Below are 25,436 nucleotides of genomic sequence, written 5' to 3'. Positions count from 1 at the left end.
TGTTTCTAATAGCCTAATGATTCTTAAACGAAACCTATTGCGTCCGAGTAATCAACGTAACGGACAGGATTATGAGGTACTGTCCAAATTGTTCTTCTCCCTACCAGAAAGCAATCAAACTTACTGATTTTATCAAACTAATCGAACTGGCTCTTGACTCCCACCACCAATTTTTTTGGCAACACGTTCGCTTTACAAGCGGATGGTAATGATATAGGGGAACGGTTCGGCACTTCATCCCATAGCACCTATTTCCATCCCATCAAAAACAAAGCAATGAAAAGGAATTTGGTTCGTTTCTTATATTTGTGATTTTTTTTACCAGTGAGCACGCGTGTTAGCAAAAAGAAGCGACGAGATTATTACTGTATTTCTTTGTTTTGCGATGAGATGAATATATGTTCAGTGAGATGGAAAATGGAACAGTTCCCCTACGCAGTGTTGTCCTACACTCTGTGCAAAAAATTCTGCTGTTTGATTTTACTCCATCTAAACGATTTTATAATCTTGGCTAAGTAGGTGTAACTAATAGAGGGATATTTGATTTTTCTAAATGTCATATCAAACTATTGAAAAAATGCACACCGGTACCACAGGTGGTTACTCGCTTAAAAACCTCACAGTTAACAACTGTGGAAGTGCTTAATGAACACTAAGCTGCGAGGCAGCAAGGTCCCAATGCGGAATGTTATGCCAATAAGAAGAAGAAGAAGATCCAACTAAATCATTGCCTTCGGTCGGCTCTTCCAAACTCTTAGGTTAGATGCCTTCATCTGGGCAAAGGGCTCTAACTTGAGTCCCATCACTATATAGGACGAGAAGCATGTGTCTCGAAGCTTCAGAGTGGTAACAATAGTGTGTAAAAGTTGCAAAGCAGCGGAATAATACTATCTCACCTTATTTTCTATCAATAAATCAGAATTAGCAATTTATTACTATACAAATTGTTTCATGAAATAAACAATAGTTTCCATGCCAAATATCCCATAATGAAAGAAAATAAGTTAAAGTTTCTCTCATTATTCAATTTATGGAGCCATAAGCATAACACTTATTTCTGAACAAATCTGACTTGCATACAACTGTCTTATATGTCTCATATGTCTTATAAGACAGTGAGTGAAAAAAATATAATCACCACACACAAAGTTACATCATGATCATATTCATCAAATGTTGCTGATTTCCTATTCGAAACCTGACGAGCTCGTTGGTGGTTGTTGGTATCTTCATCCGGCAATTCCACTATGCGCCGCAGCGAAACGAGGACCCCGCTTTTCCTCGTAATCCAAATTTGCACTTGTTACAGACGCGACGCCCCAATGGATCCGCCGGCTACGGCGTTGATGGCCATCGTGTGTGACTTGGACAGATGATAATGACGTGCCGGGGTGCGCAATATTTATGCCCCGGGTTGAATTGGAAAATAACCAAAATTCAAATCAAAATAACGTGCCCGGCATGGCTAACCAGAAAATGACCGCAATTTATGCGATTGTTTGTCGGTGCCTTCGAATAGAGTGTAGTACAAGATATCATTAGCCGGTGGGTACAGCTACCGGAAAGTTTGGAAACTTAGAGCTCAGTGAAGCTTAAATTTTGAGCATACGAGAAAAAAAACATCGATTCAAGTGTTGTTTCGTCCGTCGAAGGAGAAATTGCTTCCCATCATTTTCGGCCCGATTTCAGTAGAAACAGCCGTCCGGCGAACATTGGCGTAGCGCAGTCGGATAGGAAGTTGTTTTAACGCCGAGTTGTAAATAGCGCAAATTGACCGTAACTAGAAAACAGTGCAGTTTCAACACTTGATAATTAAATTTGCGTGGCATAATGGTTTTTTGGTCGGCTTGTGCTTTGCAATCGTTTTTTTAGTTTTATTGGGCCATTGGACGAAACTGTGCCGAGCCTAATGAGTTTGTGTTTATGTTGTTTAGTGTTTTTCTTCGATAATTACTGTTGCATAGTTACAAATTCGCATTGCATTACAGATGGTTATTATCTACAAAACAATAACATTAGTTCTTATAAATATATTTCTTAGAGCTTCTTTGCTGAAAAAAAAAACAAATTACAAAATCTACAAATTATTCTCCTCTCTAATGTTCTGTTTAGAAATGGATAATGATGCCGGATTTGGTCACGTCCCTAGCAGCACAATTCGGACCTATTTGATTGTTGCATCTCAAATGTAGCCCAGTGAAGCAAAAGTTGCAATTTTAAAAGAAGAATTTTCCATATAGAAATCAATACCGAAGTGTATACCGATATTTTAAAGGACCAAATGCTTCTCTGGGTGGAGGCCAACTTCTCCGAGAGTCAAAACGTAGTCCTACAGCAGGATGAAGCACCATATCTCATGTCAAATCAATCCAAACAATGGTTGAGGGACGACATGGAGTTTTGGCTGAAAGATTTGTGACCTCCCAAGCAATCCGGACGTTATTTGATTGGGCGAGCCTGCAAAACTTCGCTCCCTAGTAGGGTAAATCACTACTTGGGCCTATGGACCTGATTCCCGGCTCACTGCACAGAAAACTAAGGATTTATACTTTTTGGAAGCAGTAGGTTTATGATTGATAATTTTTAGAAAGTCTCCCATTTATTTCGCACAATACTCAATATTTTTCAACCATTTATTTCACTCCTAATTGGTCCAATTATAGGAAATAAAAATGTAGATTCCGAACATTCGCTCTCCGTTGCTACACCACTGAGCCGGAGTGAATCTTTCCACTTTTACAAAACGGTATTTTCATATAAACACCTACCTGAAAAACGTCACAGTTCTCGATACAATCATTGCTTCAATCTGTCAATCACCACACAATAATTCTAAACTCACGTTCTTTAATCTTTTCTATTTGTTCGTTTCACTAGAACTAATATAAACACGCGCGCAAACGCTATGACTGAAATTAGTGCTGCACACAGGGTAGAAATATTTCACAGTCAATACAGTGAAAAAACATGGATCTCAGTATAATCTGCAGTCGCCTTCATCGCCGCCGTAATGAGTGCAACTGGTGCAGCCGAAAAATCATTTCCAACACCGACAGTTCAATTTCGCATTCAGCCACTCACAAGTCGCTCTGACAGGCTGCTCAGTTCGCGCCTTACCGTATGACTATGAGTGGCCCATTTAAACGCGTGGTGAATTTTTTCAATTTGCTGGGTGAATGTGTACATTTTGCTGTGGTAAATTTCATCTTCGCGGCGCAGTGGGTGATGTGAGTTCTGTTGGTTACTTTTCTGCCTCTCCGGGAATGTGAGGTTGATTTCAAAGCAGGAAGAAAATAAAAACATGATATAATAAAAACATCACCTTCATCCAGTGCTGCCGAAAATTTACAACCCTGGCTGCACATCGTTAATTTAAATCAAATGAAAGCTTTTTCAAACTATGTTTACCAAGAAAAGCTGTTTTTAAGCAAAAGTGAACCCTTTTGCAGTATTGCACGGCCCACGAAATTCAGGAAAAGTTACTTCCTGTCATAAATATCAATTAAATAATGCAGTCGTATGCATGTTAGGACGGGAATGGGGTAAGAAACCCTATGATCGCCTTAAAGTCAGCCATAATATTATCAATTCAGTGCAAAACCGAATTATAGCAGCTAACGAAGTTGGATTTTTCTCACAATCCATACATTAAACCTAACTTCGGAAGTAGTGCGCTGTTTTCATTTGGTGATGTGCTATTCAGCGCACTACTTCCGAAATTAGGTTTAACGTATGGATTGTGAGAAAAATCCAATTTCGATAGCGGCTATAATTCGATTTTCTACTGAATTTATAATACGCACTTGGCAATCGATGTCTAAGGCAAAAGGCGTGTTCTAGCTTCTAGCGTCGCCTGGAGGATGTTACTAATAAAAATAGAGGGTTGATTGAGTAAATTTGTTTGAATGGACATTATAAAAATAAATGAACTCAAAATATTTATATTATTGCCTTAAGTTGTTGAAATTTGAAAGAAATGCCGTAATTTCCCGATTTTAACACCCCCCTGTTGAATTTTGTGGTGATAAAGTAGGGAATGCGACACAATCGTTTTTTTTTTCATTTTTTAATTAATTTTACAAATATGAACCACTTTATGTCTTGAAAAGGCAAAATGTGTGAATGGTACCCGTTATTTCTTGCGGCAAAGGCTTACAAAATGCTTTGGACTCAGAATTGATTTAGGTAGAAACCATAGGCGGTGAAATGTATTTCTTGAAAATCATTGTTGTTTGCGGTACTAGTTACAGAAATAAAAAAAACGACTACATTTTCCAAACTTTTTGAGGAGTGTTGAGAACGTGACAAAATCGGGACGTGATAAAACTAGGGGGTAGACAAAATCGGGGAGTGACAAAATCGAGTCAACACTACTGCAGTACAAATTTCCACATTATTTTCTGCCTCACAGATGCATGCCACTGTGTGGCACTAAATGGCGAAATTATGACAGCGACTCGCCGAGGACTTGCTGCTTGCCGTTTAACACACTGAGAGACACACTGGAGCAAAATAGAACAAACTCGCTGGTTTCCCAAGCAGTGTTCCGTTCATGTTTTTCAAATTTTCAGTCAACCAATCATTATGTTGCTGCCAAGAAAGGCAAATTGCAAAGTGGATTGATCCGTAGGTAAAATGACGCATTCATACACCAAAACAAGTGAAAAATATTTGAATCTCGTGATCCAATCATTATGTTGCTGCCAAGAAAGGCAAATTGCAAAGTGGATTGATCCGTAGGTAAAATGACGCATTCATACACCAAAACAAGTGAAAACTATTTGAATCTCGTGATCCATTCGTGGTTAAAATCTGCAGAAAATAAAACTGAGCGTTATACCAGTTTTTCTTTTTTGACATTTGACTGGTATAAAAAATTAATCTGGAACAGCTGCTGGGAAAATAAATGTTTCAGATTCACATTCAAACTGATAGCCCCCAACCATTTGAATCACTGCTGATTTTACTCTCTTACATAGGTTTGTTTTTCTCCTGGGTTATTCAAATGAGAAGAAGGTGAACATCTGTTGCATTTGTGCTTTTGTGCGGTTCACTCTGTTGAAAACTGAAAAATAAAGTTGTCTCAACATCATGGTTTTAATACCAGAAAAATGATTTAGAACATGGGTTCCCAAATTGTGGGTCGCGAAAGATAAAACGTGACTCATACTTTCGTTTCTATTCCGTGCCACAAATCTATACAAGGTTTAAAATTAGAAATTCGGTAATGAATGGATCATTAGAGAACAACAAATTTACGAAGCCAATGGCCTTCTTTTGTTATCCGAGATTTTAGCAATTACAATGAAGTTCCGATTTCATCCGAAAACATTCCAAATCTTACCCAAATACAATCCAAAACAATTCAAATTCTATCCAAACCCAATCCGATTCAATTCAAATCCAAATTCAATTCGAATCCAATCCAAATCCAATTCAATTCCAAATCTGAATTTAATCCAAATCCAATTCAAATCCAACCCAAATCCTATCCAAATCCAATCCCAATGCAACCAAATATAATATCCAATCCGAATCTAATGCAATCCAAATCCAAAACAATCCAAGTCCAATCCAGTGAAAAACTAATCAAAATCAAACCCAATCTAATTTAATTCAAATCTAATCCAGTCAAATCCAAATCCATTTCAAATCCATTTCAAATCCATTCCAAATTCAATCCAAATCCGTACATTTAATCCAACTTTTAGTTTCGCGTATAGTACACCATCAATCTGATGTTGACCTTCCGAACAAATTTAGCAAACCACAAACCATTTTCCGAGGTCTTCGAGACGCGTCTTGTGATTTTGCAAACCACAAACCATTTTTCGACGGTCTTCGAGACCCGTCTTGTGATTTAGCAAGCCACAAACCATTTTTCGACGGTCTTCGAGACGCGTTTTGTGATTTTGCAAACCACGAACCATTTTCCGATGGTCGTCGAGAAGCGATTTTGCAAACCACGAGCCATTTCCGACGGTCTTCAAGACGCGTCTTGTGATTTTGCAAATCACAAACCAGTTTCCGACGGTTTATGAGACGCGTCTTGTGATTTTGCAAACCCCAAACCAATTTCCGACGGTCTTCAAGACGCCTCTTGTGATTTTGCAAACCTTTCCGACGGTTTTATTTATTTATTTATTTATTTATTTATTTATTTAGTAGTAATTGTCATCTGACATCTGATGCCTCAATGACTACAAGGGTAAAACTTATCACTGAATCTAACAAGCATACACATAATACATAATCATAATACACAAGAATTAATCACTACAGTAAAACAGAACTTAACAAACTACGTTTGTGTCAAACGGTGTCTCGAAAGTGTGTTGTGAAAACTCGCTGTAGATTTGCTGGCGATAGATTAAAATCAAAGAGGTGGAACACTGCGTTGAAATTGGATGACATATATCGAACTGGATCATGCTGACCATATCGACTGTTTCGAGCACCAAGCTGAATGAAGTCCCTTCTCCTCAGCGGACGCATAGGAGCGTAAAAATTCATCTTACTAAGTATTGCTGGAGAGTCAAAAGCACCATTGAGGATTTTCGCTACGAACATGGCCTGTGCCACACGGCGTCGAACATTTAAAGTATCCAGCCCAAGCAGCCGACAGCGGTTTTCATATGGAGTGAAATGTTGGCCATCACGCCAAGGAAGATTGCGCAAAGCAAAGCGCACGAACTTTTTTGCACAGATTCGATCCTCGAGATCCAGGTGGCTTGATAAGGGCACCACACAGTGACAGCAAACTCCAGTGTTGATCGTACAAGCGCACAATAGAGCGATCGCAGGCAGTATGGGTCACGAAATCCTTTGGCGATTTTCATTATGAAGCCAAGTTGTCGGTTTGCCTTAGAAATCACGTAATCGTAGTGGAAACGGAAGGTTAGTGCGTCGTCAAGTATAACTCCAAGATCCCTGATTTGTTGCACTTCGCTCAAGAGCTGTCCCAGCCAGCATGTAATTGTAAATAATAGGTTTTCGTTTTCTGCTGAACGTTATTGTCTGACATTTATGGATACTGAGTGACAAATGGTTTCGCTCGCACCACCCCTCTAAACGGGTTAAAAGCATTTGTAGTTTAATGCAGTCCTCAAGACTATTGACGACAATGTATATCTTTGCATCGTCAGCATAGAGTAGCCTCACTCCAGGTGGTAGCACCAGTGTCACATCGTTGACAAATATTGAAAACAATAATGGTCCCAGATTACTCCCTTGTGGTACCCAGATGGAGTAACGAAAGGATCCGAAAAAGATGATCCGACTTTCACACGCAATTTTCTATCCGTCAGGTAGGATCTAAACCAATCCACGCACGCAGAGGAAACGCCCAACTTCTCCAGTTTACTAAGTAGAATACCATGATCAACACGGTCAAAAGCAGCTTTGAGATCTATATATACAGCATCCACTTGCCGCCCGTTATCAAGAGCCTCAATGCAAGTTGTTGTGAATTCTGTCAAGTTGGTCGCGACCGATCTCTTAGGGAAAAATCCATGCTGGTCCGTTGAGATGTACTGCTTGCAGCAAGCGAAGAGCGTGTCGTTCACTATGATTTCGAAAACTTTCGAACAAGCGGAGAGAGTGGTTATTCCACGATAGTTGCTCACATCGCATTTGTTCCCTTTCTTGTGTACTGGGAAAAGGTATGACGATTTCCAGCGCATGGGAAACTTTCTGGTTCGAAGCGAGAGATTGAAGATTTTGCTAACGGTTTGATAAAAGCACATGAACACCGGCGCAGCAAAGCAGCGGGTATCCCGTCCGGCCCAGCACGGAAAGAAAATTTCAGTTTCCGAATCGCCCGGCACACATTTTCATCACTGATGGGAAAGATGTCTAAATCCAGTACATCACGAGGAGCGTCGCGAGAAGCCTCAACGGCATGAGAGAGCGGAGCTGCGAAATCGTTGAAGGAGGTCTTGAACTGTGTAGCAAAGAGCTCGCATTTGTCAGCAGGAGTGTCAGCAGAGACACCATTCAGTTGCACTGACGTAGGAAAACCATTTTCGTTCCGTTTGGATCTAACAAATGCCCAAAACTGCTTGGGATTTAGGCGCAGATTTCGTTGTGTGCGGCTGATGTATCGAGAATACAAAAACTGATTATAACTTCTGTATACACTGCTGGCACTATTGAACTGCTGCTTGTTGTACGTGGAACGATAATTGCAGTATCTACGAAGTGCAGAAGAACGGCGACGTTTAAGTATTCGTAATCTGTGGTTGGACCACGCAGGCTTCCGTGCAGGTCCTACAATCGGAACATGAATAGCAAATGCACGAACGATACTGTCGGTGAAAAAGTCCACGGCATCGTCGACGTTATCGAAAGAATTGATGCAATCCCAATCAACTGCAAGTAGCATTTCATTCAGTGCAGAGTAATCTGCTTTTCGGAAGTTATAACTGCTCGAATCATGTCCAGACTCAAAGGTAATGGGCGGCACGTACGACACCTCCAAGGTAAGCGGAGGATGGTTGACATCTACAGGTGTCAGCGGCTCAACAGCAGGGTGTATTGTGCAACTTGGCAACACTGCATCATTAACCAGTACCAGATCAAGTACACGACCATTTGAGTTAACAATGGGATTGATCTGGGTCAATCCATGAAAGTTGAATCCGTCCAACAATACGCAACTGGATTCTGATAGACGAGAGCGTATCAAGTCTACTGATGGGTAGGAATTTTCACCCGAACACCACCGAATAGCAGATTGATTGTAGTCACCGAGAAGCAAGACCTTGTCGCTAGCTCTGAGAGTAGAAGTAACCGTTTCGATAGAATCTAGATGGCGTTGAATATCATCAAGATTGTTCATACGATCAGGTGGCAAGTACACAACCCCAATGCTGATAATGAAACCGGTCATATTGACACGAACCCACAACTGTTCAAAGGGTATCACTGACGACAGCAGATTCACGAACACAATTGAACTTTGCCAAAACTGCAATGAGTACACCACCACCACGGGTTTTACGGCTATTCCGAGGATTGCGATCAGTTCTGAACACCGAGTAGTGGTTTCCAAAAAGCTGTGCTGAATGTATGACGTCATCCAGCCAAGTTTCGGTTAATACAACGACATCGTAATCTTCTTCGCATACCGCCAAAAAGAAGTCATCGATTTTGGTACGAAGCCCGCGAACATTCTGATAGTAGATACGCAGACCACTGTTTTCGTTGCTTGATGCTCGTTGTTGGTAGGTCCCTTCACCTGCCAGACCTTCCACAAGGTTGGGGCAAATGTGCGTACCGGTGTACGATCGAGAGGATATTCTGGTGAGTGAGGCGTTGCTGCGCGTGGGCTGGAAGCAGGACTCTTTTTGGAAGATGGACCGAACGTATTGAGAGCGTACTTGCCTGATAATCGCTGTTGGAAGGTCCCATCACCTGCCTCAAACACAGGGCCGGGACGGCTGAAGATCGCAGGCTGGATAGACTCGACTGTAATGAGCGGATAGGGACCTTCCACAAGGCTGGGGGCAAGTGTGCGTCCCGGTGTCCGGTCGAGAGGATATTCCGATGAGAGAGACGTCGCTGCGCGCGGGCTGGAAACAGGAGGCTTTTTGGAGGATGGACCGAACGTATTGAGAGCGTACTTGCCTGATAATCGCTGTTGGAAGGTCCCATCACCTGCCTCAAACACAGGGCCGGGACGGCTGATGATCGCAGGCTGGATGGGCTCGACTGTGATGAGCGGATAGGGACCTTCCACAAGGCTGGGGGCAAGTGTGCGTCCCGGTGTCCGATCGAGAGGATATTCAGATGAGAGAGACGCCGCTGAGCGTGGGCTGGAAACAGGTGGCTTTTTGGAGGATGGACCGAACGTATTGAAAGCGTACTTGCCTGATAATCGCTGTTGGAAGGTCCCTCACCTGCCTCAAACACAGGGCCGGGACGGCTGATGATCGCAGGCTGGATGGGCTCGACTGTGATGAGCGGATAGGGACCTTCCACAAGGCTGGGGGCAAGTGTGCGTCCCGGTGTCCGATCGAGAGGATATTCAGATGAGAGAGACGTCGCTGCGCGTAGGCTGGAAAATGGAGGCTTTTGGGGGATGGACCGAACGTATTGAGAGCGTACTTGCCTGATAATCGCTGTTGGAAGGTCCCCTCACCTGCCTCAAACACAGGGCCAGGACGGCTGAAGATCGCAGGCTGGATGGGCTCGACTGTGATGAGCGGATAGGGACCTTCCACAAGGCTGGGGGCAAGTGTGCATCCCGGTGTCCGATCGAGAGGATATTCCGATGAGAGAGACGTCGCTGCGCGTAGGCTGGAAGCAGGACTCAAGTTGGACGAGGGGGGGAAGGTTGTGAGAGCGTACGGTCCCGGTAATCGCTGTTGGAAGGTCCCCTTACCTGCCTCAAACACAGGGCCGGGACGGCTGATGATCGCAGGCTGGATGGGCTCGACTGTGATGAGCGGATAGGGACCTTCCACAAGGCTGGGGGCAAGTGTGCGTCCCGGTGTCCGATCGAGAGGATATTCAGATGAGAGAGACGTCGCTGCGCGTAGGCTGGAAAATGGAGGCTTTTTGGAGGATGGACCGAACGTATTGAGAGCGTACTTGCCTGATAATCGCTGTTGGAAGGTCCCCTTACCTGCCTCAAACACAGGGCCGGGACGGCTGATGATCGCAGGCTGGATGGGCTCGACTGTGATGAGCGGATAGGGACCTTCCACAAGGCTGGGGGCAAGTGTGCGTCCCGGTGTCCGATCGAGAGGATTTTTAGATGAATGATGCACTGCTGCTTGATGGCCGGAATAAAGAGACTCCCTACTGTCAGCATACTCTCCTAATTGCTAGGTAGAAAAATCTATGCGTTGTCGAGCCGATTTAAGTCGCTTGGCGAAAATGGGACAGTCAGTACTCCAAGAGGCATGGTTTACGTCGAGTAGTTGGTCGTAAGGCGAACTCCGTTTTGAATTCAATACATGGCAGTTATTACACTTCAAATAATCGGCAAGGCACTCATTCACCTGATGATCACCAGCACACCTCGGGCAGCATGAAGGATTTTTGCAGGAAGCAGCTTTGTGACCATATTCCGAGCAATTGAAGCAACGCAGCACATCCGTAGCCTCCACGACTCTGCACCTTTCCCATCCGATGTTTACTCTCTGCCGTTTGATTAAATCATCGAACCCACGAGCATCTGTTTCCAGTATGGCCAACATATGATTGCTTTTTTGCGACTCGTTTTTGTGTATTCGGATTAATTTCAGATCGAGAGCATTCGTTCCGGGGTTCTGCTTTCTCAACTTAGGAATCAATTCCTCTTCGTCAATATCCTTGGAAATGCCAATTATTTTAACTCGTGGTTTCAAGGGCTTCTGGCTTTCAACGCAATAATTCCCGTCGAGAATATTAGAGGCGGCTGCAGCTAATTTCACTGCGTGGCCGCTGGTCTCACACCTCACAGTGACAACACCATTTTCCCTTAACCGAACATCCTTCACAGAGAATTCCGCAGGATCGAGTTTAGCACAAATGTCAGCCTTAGTTACATCTGCGGATTGTTCTTGTTTAGGCTTGAAAAGGACAGTTTGCTCAATTTTGGTAACCGCATTAGACTTACGCTGCGGTGAGACCGGCACTGGAGATTGTGCAGGCAGTGGGAGAATACTGGGAGAACGATCTGGTTTATTCGCATTATCGATTCTGCGGCGCTTTCCGGAACGGAGCAGACCACCTTCTTCAGAAAAAGTAGCCGGAGTTTTAGAACTTTGGATGAACTGCACACTATCGGAAGGGTCAGGAACTTTACGGTTGATTCGGTTTTTCCACCACTAGAGGACTGTAACACGCTAGCAAAAGACGGAATTCCCGGAAAAGGCGCTCCACAGACATCCCGTTTATTCAAACACACTAATTCCTCAGCTACAGCTTTTTAATCACTTGTTCGAAATTTTTGAACAGATCGACGACATTCACAAGACTATCCATTTTATTCGCAATCTCATCCAATCGTTTTTCACTGTGCCTATCATCGAACTCGGCGAGGCTCAGACATGCATCACATACAAACACGGCATTCTTTATTTTTGCAGCAATGCTATCTCTTCATTCGTAGCCCCCGGTAGGCATTTGATGTGAATAGCCAGTTTACATCTTCCAAAGCACTCGACACAATCGTCATGATCATCGATAGGCGCTGCACACTGAGCGCACGGATGATTGCCGAAGCTGGGTTCGCTCCCTTCACCACCCATCTTCGTTTTTCACTGTGCCTATCATCGAATTCGGCGAGGCTCAGACATGCATCACATACAAACACGGCATTCTTTATTTTTTGCAGCAATGCTATCTCTTCATTCGTAGCCCCCGGTAGGCATTTGATGTGAATAGCCAGTTTACATCTTCCAAAGCACTCGACACAATCGTCATGATCATCGATAGGCGCTGCACACTGAGCGCACGGATGATTGCCGAAGCTGGGTTCGCTCCCTTCACCACCCATCTCCGCGGGCGCCTCGCCCGGGCGAAAGCAAAACAAACAGAAAACGCAGAAAACAAACGATAATTGAACCAAGTTTTATCACTCGAAATCAGCAGTTTGTGGCAACGTATCAACAAAACTTTGCTTTTGCAATAGGCAGGCAAAGTTCACACATCACATAACACGAAAATTACTAATATTATCAATCAATGCACACATAAAACATGAACGTAATGATGACACATAGTAAGTTACGACAAAAATTTCGAGACGCGTCTTGCGATTTTGCAAACCACAAACCATTCTCCGACGGTCTTCTAGACGCGTGATGTGTTTTCGCAAACCACGAACCATTTTCCGACGGTTTTCGAGACGCGTCTTGTGATTTTGCAAACCACAAATCATTTTCCGATGGTCGTCGAGGAGCGTCTTGTGATTTTGCAAACCACGAGCCATTTCCAATGGTCTCCAAGACGCGTCTTGTGATTTAGCAAATCACAAACCAGTTTCCGACGGCCTATGAGACGCAAACCAGAAATCATTTTCCGACGGTCTTCGATACGCGTCTTGTGATTTTGCAAACCACAAACAATTTTTCGGCAGTCTTCGAGACTCGTCTTGTGATTTTGCAAACCCCAAACCAATTTCCGACGGTCTTCAAGACGCGTCTTGTGATTTTGTTTCCGACGGTCTATGAGACGCGTCTTGTGATTTTGCAAACCATAAATCATTTTCCGACGGTCGTCGAGACGCGTCTTGTGATTTAGCAAACCACAAACCATTTTCCGACGGTCTTCGAGACGCGCCTTAATTTTGCAAACCACGAACCATTTTCCGACGGTCTTCAAGACGCGTCTTTTGATTTTGCAAACCACGAGCCATTTTCCGTCAATCTTTGAGACGCGTCTTGTGTTGCAAAGCACATTTTCCGACGGTCTTCGATACGCGTCTTGTGATTTTGCAAACCACAAACCAATTTCCAACGGTCTTCGAGACGCGTCGTGACGTGATTTGTAAACTAAAATATATCACTCTTCACAATTTAATCACTTGAACTCACCTCATAAAATCAGCGACAGGATCCAAAAAGGAGATCGCCAAAACGCGTGGCCCTAAATGGCCGGAACGAACTTATGACAGCGACTTTCGGTGGATGCGTGTGCACGCCGCGAAGATCTAACCAGAAGATCTGAATCTATAAACATTTTGCAATCTATGCATTTTACTTAAACCCACAGCCACGTATGTTGACCGTTATATGACAGGGGTATACCCCGTTAGACATAAGTACGTTAGGCATAAAGACATTAGGCATAACGGACGTTAAGCGTAATGGACGTTAGGCATAGAATGACCTAAAGAACATCCTATGACTTAAAGAAGGCAGAATTATGCCAAACGTCCATTATGCCTAACGTCGCGGACCCATATGATAGCCTCACGCACTTACGGACAAGCCTCCCAGAATCCAAACCGTTTGACCGTTGAACACCCATAGAAAAAAAATAATGAAAAACAAACAGCGCGTAAAACTTGAGATGTGGTAATTTATGCTGTTCTACGCTGAAATTGTCCTTTTCGAACGAGAAGGTTTTTTCTTCATCTAATGATAGCTCTGACAAGTACTTTGCTACTTCTTGCGTTCGGTTTTTCAATTTTTCTACCATCAATTGTTCCAGTTTGCTCTGCAGTTTATCATATACATTGGTAGCAATCCCTTAGCATACCTCTTCTGGTTTCCAGCAAAGCCATCTCGTTTTGGAGGACTGCTACTATCGCATTGATTTGTTATAACGAGTAACGGCTTGATAACGATGTGTTGCTATTCTGTCAAGTCCTGAATGCAGTGTGGTGAAATCTCAATTATTATATAAATATAAGTTGAAAATGTCGATTTATGAAAATTAGAAATGCTTGTTTGAATACACGCGGAAACAGACATTATTATACGCATATGAAACTACAAACCTGATATTATAAATCCTGTGGGAATTTCCTTGCCCCAATTTGCCCCTCTTGTCGCATATGAAGTCTTCAATATCACTATTTTCGACCTTAAATTGCCGATAACAAATCATGTTTGCAAAAAACATGAGAGTACAACATTTTCTTCTTAATCCAACCCACGCGTTTAAGAAATTTATCACCTATTGTTGCTTTCCCTGGTTAACACATTATTTTGGAACCTCATTCACGAGTATTGGAAAATCTCGACTCTACTGTCGGTTTATCACTGAGGAACTATTGTTCTATATAGAGTCAATTAGATTTGTATGGGAATTACTGTGAAAATCGACCCTTATGTGAAAGACTATTCCGTGAGGTGGCTTATGAACTATTTAACTATTTAAATATAATCACGTTAACTACATAGAATACTTCCTAAGCTAAAAGGCAGTTGTTGTTAAAAAGCATTGTTGTCGTTTGGAAGCAATGTAATGAAGAAAACAAAAGTGCTCATTATTGATATTGATGTTATTCTTTTACGTGTTAAATTGAATTTCCCACTTATCAGTATTTTCTTAGCAACTTAGCTTACAAGCATCAAATCGTTCGCAACAAAGACGACCTCTTTCCTTGAAAACATTCCTATGCTATCATGGTACTTATATATTTTTAGAGCGTAATTGGAAGCGTTGGGGAACGGTTTTCCATAAAATTTAATTATATTAATTTTCATACAAACTTCAAACTGCGCGTACTCACTCAAATTACATCCTAATTAGCTAATAATTTAGGAGGATTATTAAAATGTCAAATGCAATATTTTAAGCATCGGGAAGTAAAAACAAAAATTTCAAAATTTGAATCACTGTAATTTCCATGGATCCGGGATTTCCCACAGTTCTGGGAAACTACACTTGCCCAGCTGGCTCTTGATACATGTTATGTTTCTTCATGATCGCTGCCTTGAGAGCTTAGGCAATTCATCAGACCCTGAACTTCGTCGCAGCATGCGTGGAATAATAAAAATGACAGTTGTGTGTTGCTTCCGTATTGAGTGGTGTGCCCTAGAAAACGCGAGTACTTTCAAATTTGGATTCCGTGAGGATTGTCCTTAAGATAAGAATCAAAGATCATCTTTCTCCGTACTTTCATCCACTTGCCTATTTACCTCGTGGATCTTCGTGAGTCATTCGGGTCATTTTGCAGAATAGCATAAAACAACATTGGGACATGTTTCTCACATATGTTCAAGCAAGAACACACTTCAGTTCAATCCAAGGTTATTGCCTATTTCCGGGGATTAAACCACCCGACTTGGACGTTAATTTACAATGTTATGAAAACTCTGCCCATGATCGCATATTTCTAACATTTGCATTTTGGTTTATTTTGTCAATCGTTTTTCAATCCTCTCCACAAACTCAATAATTTCCAGCTTACCACATATAAGCAAGATAGTAAAGTCTATTCTACTGTTGTGGGATTAGATGCAGTAAATTGAGCTTTCTGAACGATTCACAGGCTTTTTACAAAATGAACAAAAATGCGAATGTTACAAATATTCGATCATGGACAGTGCTGACGCCAGAATAATTTAGGGCTATGCACCAGTTTATGATGAAGCTTTCATTGATCCATCTGGAAGCAGCGCCGAGCCAGCTGTTTGATTGTCCTGAGGATTAACCCGTGTTTTGAAGACCTGAAAAAGTGATCCACCAAGACCAAATTCCGAATGCGCTAGGATTATAGCATGTTGGAATATGTTTAAGATCATAGGCCATATCAATACCCGATTGTAAAATAATGATATATGATGCGCCGTAAGATAAATTTGATTTTTTTTTATTTCCTTCCATCCGGAAAACCTAAGGCAGGTTAGATGGAGGTTCGACGTGAGTAGAACATGTAAGAAATATGTTTAGTAACAAAACTAAAATTGTATGCGAGGTTGATCACCATTTAAAAAGACCTACCTCAATACAACTCAAAATAACTTTGGGACCGAGTGATCAACCTAGAATTTAAATTTTACAAAATCTAGAGACCTAACCTTCTCTTTTGAGAAAAGTGTTATTAAAACCAGTTAGGAAACTAGTACTAGGGGAAAAGACGGCTTTGGCAGGTTTTGTTCTATTATTGTCAGGGGGGTTTTTGTTGACCAAATTTTATGAAATTTGGCCACAACATTCTTTGATATGCAAAGAATGTTTAGGCCAAATTTCAGCATAATTGGTTATAGAAAACCCCCTGCCAATAATAGAACAAAACCTGCCAAAGCCGTCATTCCCCCTAATATATGTGTCATATTTATAATTATTATTAAGGAATGTAGGGAAAACCGCCAAATGTTGAACGGCTAATTTTGTCGCCTATTGTTGAACTCCCCACGCTATGTTTAAAGGCAACTATTATGCAAAGTGAATGCACCTCGGATGTTAAGCCGTTAGATCATAGGTTTTGACCTCTAGTTTAAGGATGTGTGTCGATTAAAATATTTCATCGGTGAAATTTTGACTTTTTTTACTATTCAAGGTAATATTTTTAACCTAAAAAATTTTTCTGATTTTTTTAAATTTTTTGAAACAATTTATATAAAATCCAACCAACAACTTTTTTTTCCTGGTGCTTTAAGAAACATTTTCATATAAAAACATTTTTCATATGATGAAAATAGTAGAAGTTATATTAAAATTACTGCCAGTCTTTAATGTTCTTACGGTTTATTATGAATAGATCTGGAGCCTTCATTAGCCGTGCGGTAAGTTACACTGCTACACTGCAAGACCATGCTAAAAGTGGGTGAATCCGATTCCCGGTCTTGTCTAGGAAATATTCTCGTCTTCCCTGGGCATAAAGTATCATCGTAGCTTTATGATATACGAATGCGAAAATGGTAACTTGGACTAGAAACCTCGTAGTTAATAACTATGGAAGTGCTAAATGAACACTAGGCTCCGAGGCATATGTCAGAGTGATTGATGTAATTCCAATAAGAAGTATTATTAAATTTAAGAACATAATATACCTCTATAACATTTCAAATCAACAAAAAGTTAAAACTACGCACTACTTCAAAGTAGTATTTATGTTCTGTATTACAAACTTAATTGAACCTCAATGGACGTCTGCATTATGTGACCACTGTTATATGCTACCACCGTGGATAACAGTTTACTTGCATACTGTTCGTGGTTATCTGGCACTTTGTAGTTTTGCTGGATAAGTATAGAAATTTTTGTGGATGGCTTCCGTTGTTTGCTCCGTATACTTTGTAAGGCCTCCCTGTGATGCGCTCACAAAATTCAAGAACATGGAATTTCAAAATAAGAAATTTTTCGGTGATTGGTAGCCCGGCTGCTATCCAACTATCACAAAAAGCTCGTATGGCATCTGTATAGAAGTCCAACAAAGTTACACTAAAACAGCAATCAACTACCTGTGGTAGACTCCAATACCTTGTAATAACCATCGCATTATTTTCCTTTCAAAACACCCCGTTTTACTAAAAGACTTCGGCCGTAACGCCCAGTGTAACCCAGTTCAGCGTGAAGAGTTGCGTTGACCTCTGTCCAGACTTCAGATTTGTCTGGATGTTTTTTTTTTGCTACAGGGCCGAAAATTTGGTAGACCAATCCCACCAGCTAATGTAGCGCTGGAGGAGGGGTTTTGTCTAAAATTGTGTCATAGCCTTCTCCTTCCAGAAGATGATTATGAACACAATTGAAATATAATCGAGCATCTTCCTTGACCTGTCTAGCGTTAAATTCTATTTCTATGGTAACAAGTGGTGCAGGGTTGCTGGTGTTTTAATACACACGTATGAGATATGCAGTTACACAAAAATTCGCTATCGAAAAATAAAATATATGTTCGGTATCATAGTATTTCTATTATAATTTCTGCTACTTTCATCATATGAAAAATGTTTTTATATGAAAATTTTCCTTGGAGCGTCAGGAAAAAAAATGTGGTACCTGGATTTTATATAACTTGCTTAAAAAAAAAATTAAAAAATTAGAATAGATTTTTAGGTTATAAATCTCTTCTTAAATGGTGAAAAAGTCAAATTTTCACCGATGAAATATTTCAATCGACACAGATCCTTAAACTAGAGGTCAAAAACTATGACCTAACGGCTTAACATCCGAGGTGCATTCACTTTGCATAATAGTTGCCTTTAAACATAGCGTGCTCCCATAAGAAATGCACGTGCGTTCAACAATAGGCGAAGAAATTAGCCGTTCAACATTTGGCGAATTACCCTAATTGTCGCTGAAAAATGCAAAAAACAAGCAACAAAAGAGAATAGCGATAACTCTTTGTCCTCATCTGCAGAGGATAAAGACAATGTAGCGTTCCATTTTATTTGCAACAAACATGGAGAGGTAATTGTTGTGATCTTTTCAAACTGCGATAACTTGTATATTTCTGGAGTAAAACACAAATCATGTCATCAGATGTTTAAGTTTATATCTAAATATTGATAACTGATACTTATTTAACCAAAAATATCATCGAAAACCGACTACCCCGCTAAATGCGCGGCAGGCGATCATTGTCCTATTCTGTTGCAGTTTGGGACAAACGCTTATTGCGAGTTGAGTTTTTCCTAACATTTACGAGAGAGGACAATGTTGTTGTCGTTGGTAATGTTGTTATTTTACATTCCTTGATTATGATTAATAATCAATCATTACCAAAACTAGCACAATTACACACAACTTAATCTTGTAACATGTTCTGTTCGTTCATAAAAATGCACGCTCGTGAATATTAACTTGCGTAACGCGCATCAGGAAAACCGTTGAAATGCTTCTCAACCGTCTGCCCCCAAAATGCCTTGCTGCTGCAGCTGTTTGCTCCCCTGGGGCCGTAGTGACATTTTTTGCGACATTTAGCCTCCAGAAAGGGATGGACCAAATAAACTGTAGTGAAAAGAAGGCCACCGTCTCTGCCCTCGAGCGATGAGCACTCACGTTCAGCAGCAGCGATGAGGTAACTGACTTTTGCGTTCGCAAGCAAATTGTTCGATAATTTATTCACCGGAGGTTATGTGTTGTGTGTAGGTACATGGTAATTAGCATCGAGGGATTCGTGGCAAAACGTGAGCGCCAAATGTTTACAAAGACGTGACTGGTGGAGAGAGCGAAAGTTTGTCGACAATTAGCAAAAGTATGAGAAATGTGTTCTGTAATGCATTAATGAGAAAATCATTTTAAACACATCAGTATTATTGACATTACCGTTTTTGAGAAAATAAACATATTATGAAATAGGTGAATAACGTAATCTTCAACTTACGAATACAATCCGGTTCAATCACTTAGCTATTTGACACTGAAATGCAAAGCCATGACCAGAGAAAATGTTCTAACACAACATTGCATTCTTTTTCCATTTCCATCTTTTCCCACACAGAGGGTCGCGTCGAGGTGTCCCGCGAAGGAAAATACCTGTCGACGCTGTCCGGCGCCAAGGTGCTCGGCGAGTTGGCCATCCTCTACCATTGCCAGCGAACGGCGACCATCACCGCGGCCACCGACTGCAAGCTGTGGGCCGTCGAGCGACAATGCTTCCAAACCATCATGATGCGAACCGGTCTGATCCGGCAGGCCGAGTACTCCGACTTCCTCAAGAGGTGAGTTCGAAACGCCACTTACGTGTTTTCCGAAGGTTATTGTGTTTTCACTTTTAAGAAAATTTGGATCGAATGCTTCTAATTTGATTGATCCATTTTTGGGTGCGGATGTTGAATATCTCGAGCATAGACCCTGTTCTGTAATTTAGATAACATTTCGAAGAAATGTTTTCTAAATTAGAAATTCTAATAATATTAGTGTGATATGTTTTTCCAAATGTTGCACGATTTGAGCTTCAGTTTCCAATAACTATAAAGTTGTTTTTATCACATGGGTGTGATCATTAATACAAGCATTGAAAAAAGATCTAAACAAGTTCAATGGCACATAATATGTTATGTAATTGAAATTTCTCATGCGTGAAACCCAATATACTCATGAGACCAATTATAAATTTATCCGGATCGGTTGCTTCACAAGGGATACAATTTTCCTATAAAAAACGAGTTTGAATTTCCATACAAATTAGCATCTCATTCATCTCGGACAGTTTGCTTTTGATGGAAACCTTGTGTGCATATTATATCTGTTTTCTGATTTTCCCACCTTCAACTGTCTTGCTAGGAGAGTCAGAGGTAATATCAACATTGTGTTTATGGTAAACATCCCGCAATTTTCGTCGTAGAACCTCCCCAACTTCAGCGATGGAATTAGAGCAAATTAACCAATAACCAAAGCAGACGAAAATAGCTTAATAATATCAAATCTTGATTAGAAAGCAAAATGTGATATGAACATGATTGATATAAGGGGTCATACACTAATTACGTAAGCACTTATGGGGGGAGGGAGGTTCTGCCAATTTCTTACGTTCCATATAAATAAAAAAATATTTGTATGGGAAAAATCTTACATGGGGGGAGGAAGGTTGAAAAACCCAGAAAAAATGCTTACGTAATTAATGTACGGCCCCTAAGAGATTAAAGATCAGACGACAATTTAATTTTTTGCAATAAAATATCATGAGGAGATCAAGTTATGCTATTTGTAAGAAGTAATCAATATCATGTGCTATTATCTTGTTCTTATCAATAACATATCTTTATATTGGAATGATATTTCGGTGCAAATTTTTGATATGGTTCCATGTTCTTTTATCTCTTTTATCAATAAAGTCCATATCATGTCCATTCTGTTCATGGTTTCTGCCCGGGAAGGGATTCTAATGGGTTTAAATAAATTCTCTTTAATAGCAAGCTCTTTATCTTCCCTCCATGTCACATATATAATAAACATGATTTAGGTGACGTGCTTGTTTACATCTGATCCGGATTTGATTAGAAAAGTGACTTGTATTTCTACCGAAAGCTCAATATGAGCCCCTTAAGCTTGTTTTATGTTTGTGTTTAACAATATAAACCAGATTACCGAACCGTTTCAACGTGTAGATGCAAAACTTACAAAACTAGTAACATATCACAATGTTCTACTACTCAATACAATAAAGTTTTTATGACTTTTAAAAATGGGCCTGGGGCAAAACGCCCGAAAATTATTTTCATGAGTAATAAATGGTGAACGCATGGTTGTTTGTTTACTTTAGTGCAGCGGGCTACGTGTACCCCTGGGGGTAACTTCGCTGGGCCCAGAAGGTACCTCGAACAAAAATACGTGATGGCGGATGAATTACAATTTTAATCAAAACTTATTGATAAAGTTTTAATAATTTTGTATTTCTTTATTTCAAAACCTTGTCTTGTACATAATATGCATGGCGATCAGTAAATCATGGTCTATTGAATCCTGCCCTCCACAACTGGTACAATGGATGAAGGGCTGCACGACAAAATATCAAAAGAGCAAAACTTCGAACGAACAAATTTTAAAAATCTTCTACCTGATCAAAACAGACTAAAATCTAGAGTCTACAGATTCGGAAGCCTCCATTTGATAGACATGGTTGACAGGTTGAGAACCGCTGCTTTAGTGGATTGAACGAAATTTTACAGGTGAGGTAAAAGAATTGAAAATCGTTAAATTTCAGTGATAGGAAGCAGTGTTGGTAAAATCATTCATAAATCATTCCTCGATTATCGTTTAAAAAGGCCTAATACATATTATTGTATATTTTTATGTATATATTATTGACTTGTTTAAAATAACAAATGTATTAATAACCAAATGGCACTGAATCTTCTTTAAACAAATTACAAAATAGAACAGAGCGTACTTTAACACCCATCTTGCTATGGCTGTGCCTTGCTCGTGCATTATAATGTGAAAGGCTTAAAAAGTACTGTAGGCAGATTTCATTATTACCATCAGTTCAATTTTATGTGAATTTATTTTAATTCAGAAAAGTTTTCAGTTTGAAAAAAAAATTCCACGGGAAAAAACAAAGTTTTGTCAATAAACTTCCCGAGTTTACAAAATAAAATTGAAATATCTTGAAAAATGGCAATATTTGGAATTGCCAATTCAGTACTGGTAATTTTCGTGACCGTCATGTGAAAGTGAAAACAGAGGCATTTTCATTTTCAAAAGACCAAATGAAAATGTAACGGGCTCCCGGTCACCTGTCACATTACATGCACTCATGATGGGAATCTTGCTTTGTTTTGAAATCTAAATTTATAAGTTAAAGACGATAACTAATCTACGAAATGATTATATTGTTCCTGATTTTCGAGTTAGAAGTAATAATAATAGCATTATTGAAGCAGAGACAGCTTGCTGATCCGGCGGACCCAGCTTTTTATTTTAATATTTTTTTAACAACTATCCTTATTCAATAGAAGGTTAAATGATACACTCTAAAATATTTATCCAGCTCTTTACACGGAAAATAAAAAATCAACCCAGAAAATTTAAAATTATAATAAGTCAGCATTGAATACGAATTTTCAAACTCTAAATATGTTGAAAAACCGAAAAAGATAATTAGGATAATTAGATTCAAGAAATTATTTGATTGGATAAAAACTTGAAAAAAAAAACAAAATTCTAAAAATCAACGTGTAAAATTGATAAAATCGCGAATTAAAATTCTTTAACGCCCAAACCGTGCTTAGATCAATTTTAGAAAGCAAGATATTGGTTTTGAGCGAAAATGATAATTTGGGTTGTAGAGGGTTAATTGAATAAATTTATGACGAAGTAAACTGAGTAAGTCATTCTATGTTTTGAATAATCAAAACACGATTGTCAAAACTCGGAGCGAATGTCCATGAAAGTAAATATTTTATGCTCAAATTGGCAATGAAAGAGGACTTTCACTGTCGATTACAGACGTAACATGCCGTTGACAAAAATCGATTGTGATTAACTTTTGGTAGGTCACAGAGGACTTTCACTATTGACTCCACTTATAATTCACCGTTATGAATGCTAACAAAAATGCGCAGCTCTGGGATAAACTATCAGGATTAACCTATTTTACGGATGTTTCGGATTTCCTGATAACCGAATTGTGGTCATTTTGGGTCCTAAAATATGAATAAGATATAAACAGATATAAACAACAGTAGTAAAGTGTCTTTCGGCGTTGCAGTCTCGAAGGAATTAGAAACTATTTAGTTTCAATGTCTGAAGTTTCGATCTATTTAGCATCTTTATCAAGGATTAGAAACAATAGCTTTTTTGTCTGGTGGCCCTGTTAGTTGAGCAAAAGTCGTCCTAAAGATTTTCACTGGCGGAGACAGAGGTGGGGCACCACACGATGCAATCACACTATTGTTTTCATAGGCTATTGTTCTTGCACCAAGTGGTGCCCCACCAAATAACAATAGCTGGCTCCGCCAGTGGATTTTCAATGATTTTTTTATTATATTGACCTTCTTTTAAATAGATATACAAAACGACAGTTAACTATTAGTTCCGACTCAAAAAAAGCTATTATAATTTGACTAAAAATTGTGTATTCAAGAAGAAGTGTGTGGATGTTGAAAATCATTAGGACGACTTTTGCTCAACTAACAGAGCCACCAGACAAAAAAGCTATTGTTTCTAATCCTTGATAAAGATGTTAAATACATCGAAACGTCGGACATTGAAACTAAATAGTTTTTAATTTCTTCGAGACTGCAACGCCGAAAGACACTTTACTACAAGTTTTCTCAGTCGAAAGATTCTCTCCAAAAGATATAAACAACAATATATAAACAGTTTCGAAAATTTGTTTTGAGATGAACTTTTGGAATTTGCAACTTTTACGGATGTTTCGGGTATCCCGGAGGGCCGTTTTTGGTCATCTCAGAAGGCTTACATAATGTTCCGTTTCTTCCAGAGGACCGTTTCGGGAGCATTCGCGGGTCGCATAAGAGTAAGTCATTCTATGTTTTGAATAATCAAAACACGATTGTCAAATCTCGAAGCGAATGTCCTTCATGAGAGTGAATATTTTATGCTCAAATTGGCAATGAAAGAGTACTTTCACTGTCGATTGCAGACGTAACATGTCGTTAACAAAAATCGATTGTGATTAACTTTTGGTAGATCACAGAGCACTTTCACTATTGACTCCCTTTATAATTCACCATTATGAATGCTAACAAAAATGCGCAGCTCTGAGATAAACTTTTAGGATTAACCTATTTTACGGATGTTTCGGATTTCCTGTGGACCGTATTGTGGCCATTTTGGGTCACAAATTTCAAACAAGATATAACCAGATTTAAACGAATAAAATAGCGTTGCTCTAAAACTATTTTTTAGAATCGGCCACTTTCACTGATGTTCCGTATCTTCCAGAGGACCGTAGCTCAGTACTGAGGGTCGTGGGTTCGAGTCCCATCGAAGGGGTAGTGGTTACCTCCAATACATTTTTCAAATCAAAATCTTCCACATAATGTACATATTCACATATGAGACTTTCATTGTTGATTGCACAGGCATTTCGCCAGAATGGATGGGGCCAAAAAAATCGCGAAGCTCCTGGATGAGCTTTTACGGATGTTCCGGATCTTCCAGAGGACTTTCCGATGTCAGCTCAAGGGTTTAAATTGCCTAAATTCAAGATAGCAAATACAGTTGGAATCATCGCAGCACATATTTGCAAGCAATTTTATGTTTCACTAGCAGACCCGACAAATTTGTCAATTTGGATTAATCACCATGGTTTTATTTTAGAAACCTACAGGTTTCGTTTGGGTTGTAAATATTCGGCAGCTCTGGATGAAGGTAATTTTTTTTGTAGTTGATATCCTTGGTGATGTTTTACATCTGTTACGGGACAAATATAGATTTTCTTGGAAGAAACCGACGAGAGGAAGACATACGAATGGGGTTTAACGGTAGACAACAAGAGGAAGACATTCTTAAGAGAATACAACAGCGAATGGGATGGGGTGACCAAGGTTATAGCCTAACATCAGCAACTTTCAAAAATTGGTGTACAAGGGACATATTCGAGATCAAGGCCCGCCAACTCTTCCCTAATCGGCTTT

The 25,436-nt window shown here is 40.1% G+C and overlaps 1 protein-coding gene across 9 annotated transcripts in view; it reads left to right on the top strand.

The window, feature by feature from the left end:
• The window catches only part of LOC134212215 (cGMP-dependent protein kinase, isozyme 2 forms cD4/T1/T3A/T3B-like), a 617,973-nt gene that overhangs the window by 537,267 nt on the left and 55,270 nt on the right, over nucleotides 1-25,436 (top strand). For all 9 annotated transcript variants that reach the window (XM_062689875.1, XM_062689877.1, XM_062689874.1 and 6 more), the window contains one exon: nucleotides 19,832-20,051. In XM_062689875.1, the coding sequence (XP_062545859.1) occupies nucleotides 19,832-20,051 (220 nt within the window). The remainder of the gene's footprint in view (nucleotides 1-19,831; nucleotides 20,052-25,436) is intronic.

The sequence above is a fragment of the Armigeres subalbatus genome, chromosome 2, assembly GCF_024139115.2.
Source record: "Armigeres subalbatus isolate Guangzhou_Male chromosome 2, GZ_Asu_2, whole genome shotgun sequence".
In the NCBI taxonomy this organism is placed as follows: Eukaryota; Metazoa; Arthropoda; class Insecta; order Diptera; family Culicidae; genus Armigeres; species Armigeres subalbatus.
Note: the sequence above shows the minus strand (reverse complement) of the source record. Positions and strands in the feature narration are given on the sequence as shown.